The sequence below is a fragment of the Triticum urartu genome, chromosome 7A (assembly GCF_056163025.1).
Source record: "Triticum urartu cultivar PI428250 chromosome 7A, HENAU_Tu73, whole genome shotgun sequence".
In the NCBI taxonomy this organism is placed as follows: domain Eukaryota; kingdom Viridiplantae; phylum Streptophyta; class Magnoliopsida; order Poales; family Poaceae; genus Triticum; species Triticum urartu.
Window position 1 is genome coordinate 31,896,052 of NC_141879.1, and position 9,223 is coordinate 31,905,274.

Here is a 9,223-nt window from a genome sequence, read left to right on the forward strand (position 1 = left end):
CGTTCATAAAGGTAAGTGTATACACGTATACATGAGCGCTTACGTCTGGACTGTGTTCGAAAAAAAAATACTGGGCCGTAGCCAAGCCAAAGTCTCCTCTGTATCGGTTAGCGTCACGTTGCCTACCGGGACTCGGAAGTCGGAATTACACGTTGTCACGTTCTACACGTACGGATTCCTTCTGTGTACGGGCGCAATTTATACACAAACTTTTGCTGCGGCACGTCGATCCACTACCGATTACTGAACAAAATTGTTACGAGGCCTTCTTCTTCTTCACCTTCTGTTTCGACAAATTCTTCTTCAACTCAGAAGAAACCATGTCGTGGTTTTCCATGGAAGGCATGCTCTTCATCGGAGTATCAGGCGTCGCCACTACTGTTCTCGCCTGGGTGACTTGGAATTTGCTCAACTACTTGACCCAAGACAAAGACAGACGTGCCCCCGGCACCTACCCCCTCCACACGCCCAACCCACTCCACTCGGGCGCAGGCTGCAGCCTGACCACCATGAACGGCGGCGAGACCTCACACGGCGCCCTCAGGACCTTGGACGCTGCTGCGGCCGATCCTGTCATCGGCCGCGACGACGAGATCGACCGCGTCATCTGCATCCTCATCCGGCGGACCAAGAACTGCGCCGCGCTCGTCGGCCCTGCAGGGGTCGGCAAGACGGCCATCGTAGAAGGCCTCGCGCAGCGCATCGCCGCCGGGAACGTCCCCGACACACTTGCCGGCGCACGGATCGTGGAGGTCGACATGGGTGCCATGGTCGCCGGGACGAACTGGCGTGGCATGTTCGAGCAACGCCTCAAGGACGCCATCAAGCAGGCGGAGGAATCGGACGGCAAGGTCATCCTGTTCATCGATGAGATGCATATGATTGTTGGCGCCGGCGCCGGCGAACGACACCCCACCGTTGACGCTGCCAATATGCTCAAGCCGGCGTTGGCTCGTGGTCGTGTCCGTTGTGTGGGCGCTACCACTAACGAAGAGTATAAGCACATCCAGAAGGATGCCGCACTCGAGCGGCGGTTTCAGAAGGTTGTCGTCGAAGAGCCAAGCCTACAAGCCACCATTGCCATCCTGCAGGGGCTGAAGCAACGATATCAAGAGCATCATGGCGTGAAAATCCAGGACGATGCTCTTGTTGCCGCTGCACAGCTTGCTGCCCGCTATATTACAGGTAATTAACCAATTTAATGGTTTACTGTAATATATGACTATGTGTTGTCAACTAATGTTTATTTGTCAAGGCAATTGATGGAGTTAATCATTGACAGGTCGTCAGTTTCCTGATAAAGCAATTGATCTTATCGACGAGGCATGCGCTACAAGAAAGATGCATGTCGACAAACAAAAGAATGCGAAAAATAAACAAAATAACACCATAATAAATACATCAGAGGATATGATTGTGGGCCCAGGCCATGTCGCACAGGTAAGTCCTAACCATGTACAACTATGTGAATAATTTTCATTACTACTAGTGATGATGTGCCTTCATATTGTAATGTTATTTGAAGGTTGTGAGCCGGTGGACTAAAATTTCCCTCGCCACACTTCATCAAGGGGAGAAGGAGAAGTTGATCGACTTAGCGAAAAAATTGCATGAGCGAGTTGTTGGGCAGGATGAAGCGGTCAATTCGGTTGCAAAAGCAGTGTTGCGTTCAAGGGTCGGCTTTGGTCAATCTGAACAACTTATAAACTCATTCCTTTTTTTGGGATCCCTTGGTGTTGGTAAAACAGAACTTGCTAAAGCTCTCGCTGTGAAGATATTTGACACTCAAAAGGCGTTGATTCGCTTTGATATGTCTGAATATGCTGAAAGTGGATCTGTGTCACGTCTAATCGGTGGACCTCGAAGGTTTATTTCTTACACTTTATGCACATGCTTTATTTCTTATGACACTCAATACCCATGTCTCACTAATTCATTTGACTTTCTAAAGCTATGAAGAAGATGGACAACTCACCGAGAAAGTGAAGAGCTGTCCATACAGTGTTGTCCTATTTGACCAAGTGCATAAAGCAGAACCCTCAGTATTTAAACTTTTTATTCAAATCCTTGATGATGGTATGTTGACCGATGGAAAAGGACGGCTTGTCAACTTCAAGAATACTATCATCATTATGACTACAAATTTGGGAGCAAACCACCTAACATCAAGAATCACCGGAGAGAGCACCATGAGAGCTGGAAGAGATCTTCTAACAAAAGAGGTTCGTGAATCTAAAATTAATCGTCCCTTGCAAAATCCATAGTGTGCAGCCAATAATTAACATATATAATTCATGCAGATTGAGAAATGCTTCAAGCCTGAACTAATGAATAGACTGAGTGAGATTGTGACATTTGAGCCACTTTCACATGACGAACTAAGGGAGGTTGTGAAAATCCAGATGAAGAATGTCACCGCCATGGTAGCTAACAAGGGTGTCTCTCTAGTTACAACTGATGCCGCTCTGGATGTCATTTGGTCAGAAGCACATGATCCAGTAAGTATATGTTCTTTGCACAAATCGCCACACAAATAAGATTTCATATCAAAGTTATTTTCCATAGCCATTTTTGTAAAGGCCAAAAAACTACTTGTATGTTTCGGTAACCATGCATACGCTTCAACGCTTGTAGGTGTACGGTGCAAGGCCTATAAAAAGGTGGGTGCAAAAGCATGTGACGGCAATTCTCTCAGACATGATGGTCAATGGAGAAGCATGTGAAGGCTCCACCATCTCCATCGACGCAACAGAGGATAAGATGGGGCTGAAGTACCAAGTACTAAACTGATGTCGAGGCAAACTCTCACAATGAACAGATAAAAAGATGATCATGAGTGATGAATAGGCATATGTAGAGACTGCACATAATAAAATGCACGCATTTCTATTGGTAGGGCCCGCGGGTGCGAATAATATAGTAAAATACGCGTATTTCTATTGTTAGGGCCCGCACATGTCAGTTATTCTTGTTCAGCCTTTTCTTATCCGGCCTCTTCCACATCCCCTTGAAATATATCTAAATTTTATGAATGTTTAAGGTTTTGGAAGTAATAAATTTTGGAACCATATTTTTTTTTCGAAATTTTTGACAGTCAAATATTTGGAAGCTCCGTCATTAAAATTCCAAAAATTAGATGTTTTTAAAACTTCCATGTTTTGGGTTGTTATAAATCGACCGCTCCATCCTTGTTGGGTTTGTCGCCACCAACAATATTATGTACTCATGCGGCAAATAAAGCTACTTTCTTGCGGAAACTATCCAAACTTTTGATACAATACATAAATGTATGTATGTATGTATCTATCTATATATATATATATATATATATATATATATATATAATCAGAAGAGGTAATATCACAGGTGGTGCTTAAACTTGCCACCGATGTTCACTTTAGTGCCTGAAGTTCAAAAATACACCGAACTGGTTTTAAAACTTGGCACGAGCGTGCAAATACGGTGCTAATCCTATTACTAGACGTTTTTATGCTGACGTGGCACCATAGTTCGCTTAGCATGCACAGACAACCTCGCCCTAGCAAACTGGAACTACTCGCCCATACGTTTTCTCGTGCCTGTTAATGAAAACAGATCCTTTTTTTAGAATAATGAAAACATTTCCTATTTTGTTAGATAAAGAAACACGTTAGTGGGTTTTAATGGCCTGCCGCAGTGCAGTCCAGTTTGCGCATGTTAGTTTAATTTAGAAATTTGTAAAAAAAAGTTTGTTAACTATAATCACAATAATAAAAATACACTTCAAATATTTGTGCTTCAAATTTTTTGTAAATACATATAAATTAAATAACTAAAATGTTCATCTAATTTAAAAAAATAGTCAGCTATTTACATGTGATTTATAGTTAAAGCTTTTAGTAAATAAATTTTCTAAATTGCTTAGTATATGAAAAAATAATTATAAAAAACTTGATTTTTTGAGTAAATTCCAAAATATTATGCATGCTTGGATTATGCTTAATTGAAAAAAAAGTTATAAGTAGAAACATTTTTATTAATGTTCACATGTGTATAACTTTCTATTTTTGCGAGAAACATGTGTATAACTTTCATCGTGTCATGTATTCATATTTTTTATAATTAAACTATAGTCTGGAGTGAATATTTTTTATAAACTAAAATTTTAAATTTTGCATATTTATGAACATTTTAAATTATTGAAAATTTCTTAAACAATATGAATCTTAAAAATGTACATGTAACTATTAAAATGTTTATGTAGTTAAAATAATATTTATGAATTGTAGTATAGAAAATATTTATATAATTCTAAATTGTACAACCATTTTTATAATCCGAAATACCATTTTATTTATAGGATACGTTTAAAACAAATATGTGAATATTTTTATTACTGTGATTATAATTTACAAACTTTTTTACAAAATTCTAAATGAAACTAACATGCGCAAACTGGGCTGCACTGCTGAGCTGATTAAAACCCACATACATGTCTCTTTATCTAAAAAAAGGGAAATGTTTTCATTATTCTAAGAAAAAGGATCTGTTTTCATTAATAGGCACGAGAAAATGTATGGCATACTGGCCAGTAGTTCCAGTTTGCTAGGGCGAGGTTGTCTGTGCATGCTAAGCGAACTACCACGTCAGCGTAAAAAGTCTATTAATAGGATTAGCACTGTATTTGCACGCTCGTGCCAAGTTTTCAAACCAGTTCGGTGTATTTTTCAACTTCAGGCACTAAAGTGAACATCGGTGGCAAGTTTAAGCACCATCTGTGATATTACCTCTAATCAGAATTTGTATTTTCCACACGTTCGGTATTAAGCATCAGATCTGAACGGATCGGATGCCGCTAATTTCAGATCGGACGACGTCTCGATCCCGAGCAAAGTACTGAACGCACTAGCCATCTCACCCAACAGTTGTTGTTGACTATTGAATAGAAAGAGATCTTTGAACACTCGTTACTTCTTTACTTCCGCACCAACAATGAAAGGTATTTTTTTTCTTTTTTTTCTTAGATTTCTCTAGTTCATCATATGTTGGTGTCTTCGCGACCATTTTGATGAGCAATATTATTCATGTGTCGAGGAATTTTGGTCTCTACACGAGACACGACCCTGATGGGTGTTGCGTTGAGTGGTGAAGGTTGAGTCATGTCTTCGCAGACGCTTTGTCAGTTTGCAAGGATGATGTTAGTGATGCGGTCAATAAAGACTCCACGGAGGTGCATCAATAGTATTGACTTGATTCGCATCCCTCGATCCATTCCTCCCTACTCGGTCTTTTTTGGTTTTATTTCGCCCCGCACATTCCACATTGCATTACAAATTTGTCTTGGTTTTCTGTCGAGCAGGTTCTGCATCATTCGGTCACTGGCTATTGCATGTAATGGAAAAATAAAAGAGTTGTTGACACATACCCCATAACATCGGTGTAAATATCATGGAAATTAACGTATGACATACCTGATAACTTAACATACAAACACCATGATAATTTTAATTCGAAAAAAGTGGTTTGAACATACCACGTTAACTTTTGTGTACAAAGCAAAGTAATACACATACCACATACCCTATAAATTATGTGTAAATAGTTACGGCGCTAGATGTACTATAGTAATCAACATGGTTATTATTTAGTTATCAGACTAGATGTACTATAGTTATCAGCATGATTATTTTCGTAGTTATCGGGCTACATATGGTATAATACACCCCCGGTACTTTTAGTGTAAATAACATGATAATTAACACATCACAAACCTGATAACTCATGCACAAATACCATGATAATTTTGACCCGAGAGGAAAAAGTTGGTGAAAACATCCTCCGGTAACTTCTGTGTAAATAGCATGATAGTTTACACACTGCACACCTGATAACTCATGCATAAACACCGTGATAACTTTGACCGGAGAGGAAAAAGTTATTGAAAAGATTTGTTGATAACTTCTGTGTAAACAACATATAATGTATGCACCGTATAGTTGATAACTAAGATACAAACGCCATGTTTACTTTTTGAACCAGTGAAAATGTTATGGAAAACGTACCCTAAAAACTCCTGGTAACTTCTGTGGAAATAGCATGGTAATATATGCAACATAGACCCGATAACTCAGGTGCAAACACCATGGTAAGTTTTTAACCCGCGGAAAGAATTGTTTAAAACATGTCCGGGGCAAAAAAAAAAGTTCAAAACATATCGGGGTAGGGGGGTTGTTTACCAACGTACTACCGGTAACTTCCATATGAATAGCATGACAATGTATGCACCGTATACGCAATAATTCACTCACAAAACATCACAATAACTTTCACTCAGGGGTGGGGAAGGGGATGAAGTTTTTTTAGACATAGCTCCCCTCCTGATATCTCCATGTAAATAGTATGGAAATATAAGCATCATAGACTTGATAACTCACTACAAACATCGTTCTAATTTTGACCTCGAGGAGGAGGCTTGCTTGAAAAAAACATACCCTCAATAACTTATGTGTAAATAACATGGTAATAGACGGACGCGGATTTTTGGGACATGCAGCCACGCGATGCCGTAATCCAGTGCGTCCGTGAGCGTGTCGCGATTGCTATTTATTATAGCCACACTCGCAATACCTGGCACCTTATTAACCAGCTTTCTCGAATACATCGTCTATACGCCCAGGAAGTGGACCAGGCACATTAATTTTCGTATGGATACAGCCTTGGATGCTAGCAGCCCATGCCACGGTTCTGGCTAATCTGCCAGTTGGAGTTAATGCACACATCCTCATAATGCGATGTTTCAATGAATGGTAAATGCAAATGATGTTGTGCAGTGTATTCAACTGCTCTCGATTACTGAATTCTAGCTGCTACGCATTGTTCCGTTGATGGATATGTCGTTCAGTGCATGCACACATCTGAAGAGATTGAGTGGTGAACTGTATCAAAAATAATGAAAAAAATCACATGAACTACACTATTAGTGGAGCTTCCGGAGGAGAAGCAAAGTTCACTTAGTGAGCAGTTAGGATGAGGTACCACGTCCTAATAGTTCACCAAATGCACATGTGGTCTCATGTGGTTATTATCACATTTGTTTTTTGTTTTCTTAGCTCGACCATTATTGGTGTATGTTTATACAATACTCCAGCTTCGCACGCCTCGGTCCATCGCCACCTCTCAAAATGGTCTACTACCAATAATGTATCAAACGGTTGCATGTATACACCATCATTATGAAATGTTTATTTTCCGCGCGGTTGCTAACTACGCAAGCTCTAATTACCTCTACCACATCATAGACACGGAAATAAGTATCTCACGTGCGACCGATAGAGGTTTAATTGGACACCAAGACAACTCGAATGGCTCATGCACACCCATGAAGCCACCCAGCCCCCTGCAACCCATGGTGGCACCCAGCTGAAAATGCACACCGGCGGTCCATGTTGCCTGCTACAAATAAATGAGCTGCTCTAGTCTGCCCGGTGGCCACGGTCACTCATTGATGTTGGGAATACATCGTCTATTAGAAAAAAATCATCCTAAGAAATGCATATACCGGATCGGTGATACGAATACACATGCATCACAACGCGATGGACGGGTGTGATAACAGCCTCGCGTGGCTGGATGTCCACTTGTGATTTATCGGGTAATAGACAGACCGTAGACGTGGTAACTCACGCGGTAACTTTTCTCCCGAAAAAATTGTTGAAAACTTACCATGATAACTTACGTGTAAATAGCATGATAATATACACACGTCCGAGCTGATAACTTACTTAGGTCGGGCCTTGTAACTATTTACACGAAAAAGTTGTCAGGACATATCAATATGTGATCTAGTTTCATAAGTCTTGTCATGATAGATTTTTTTATGTGAATACGATTTTTTGATCGGACCGACAATTTGAGCTATAAAGCATTTTAAAGTTTGAAATAGGGTAGTATCTAGGATGGCATCAATTTTTTTCCTAATGCATGCATGTGCATGTGAAAAGAATGTGTGAGAAACTATTTTTTATTCCCTGGTAATTTATGTGTAAACAACATGATAACTTAGACACAACTGACATGATAACTTACATAACACACGTGTGGTAAATTTTACCCGAAAAAAAGTTGTCGAAACACACCACATGGTATCTAGTTTTGAAGGTCTCATCGCGATGAATCTTTTATATGAAAACAATTTTCCGATCGGAGCGACGATTTGAGCTACAAAATATTTTGAATTTTAGTTTTACATGAAACCTTTGCTGACATCGGATTTTTTTTGTTTTATATGAATGCATGCTTAAAAGTTGAGAATAACACCTGCATGCATTTCTCTGGCACGGGACCTGCATGCATGCATGTATACCATCATTCAGATCTATTGATAAAATCCGAACGTTTGGTAGTTATCACTGTCCATATATAATTTCATATATATCATCCATATCATCATGTCATGGCATATATATTGACTTTTCATATGTGAAAGTATTGTGATAAATAGCAAAAAAGAAAAAGAAAAGAAAAGAAAGGAGAAGCCCTAGCAAGCTCACCTTGGGGTTGTTGGCGACGAGGTGGCAGGGGTGGGCGGCGACGAGGTGGTAGAGGTGTCAGCCGACGAGGTTGTAGGGGTGGCTGGCGGCGAGATTGGGGAGCCGTGTGGCAAGGAGGGTGCGACCAGCCTCGGGCGACACCGGATCCGGCCGGTTGGCTCGGGCGGCGGTGGCTAGCGGCCGATGAGTAGGCCCGGCGGTGGAAGGGAGGTCCGGCGGTGGCTTGCCTGCCACGATGGATATGATTCTGTGTGAGTGGCGACTGGGGTTGGGCGGTTAAAATACCGCAAAGTTTGCCGAATACTTTTCAATGGGGTATCGGCAAAAGTTGCCTAGCCTCACAGGGCTATCAGCTGCAAATGGCCATGCCATCGTGGCTCCTATTTTGTAGGGTGCCTTTGACTGAGTTCCTTCGTGTTTGCTGAGTACGTTCTGCGCGGGGGTCGGTAGTGCCTCCCATCTGCAGTGTCCTGCTGTTTGCCCAGAGTCGTATTCGGTAGTCGCTGAACAGGCAAGAGCTCGGTAGTGGGCTAAAAGCCATTTTTCCAGTAGTTTCTACTTCTAATTTATAGTAGAACACGACAATTCATTTAGGCTCACAAAGTTAATGGTCAACTAATAAGCATCAACAGCAAGAAAACAGAAGAAAGGAACTGTTTTGGGAGCCGAAACCATCTTCATTGCACAAGCAAGAG

The 9,223-nt window shown here is 41.0% G+C and overlaps 1 protein-coding gene across 1 annotated transcript; it reads left to right on the top strand.

Annotated features, from left to right (window-relative positions):
• Positions 1 to 320: 320 nt before the first annotated feature.
• LOC147957316 (chaperone protein ClpB1-like) lies at positions 321 to 3,060 on the top strand. The gene is made up of 6 exons (XM_087532454.1): positions 321 to 1,185; positions 1,283 to 1,440; positions 1,526 to 1,866; positions 1,952 to 2,222; positions 2,301 to 2,498; positions 2,635 to 3,060. The coding sequence occupies exons 1-6, from the start codon at positions 321 to 323 to the stop codon at positions 2,788 to 2,790; spliced, it is 1,989 nt and encodes a 662-aa protein (XP_087388580.1). The 3' UTR covers positions 2,791 to 3,060.
• The last annotated feature ends 6,163 nt before the right edge of the window (positions 3,061 to 9,223 follow it).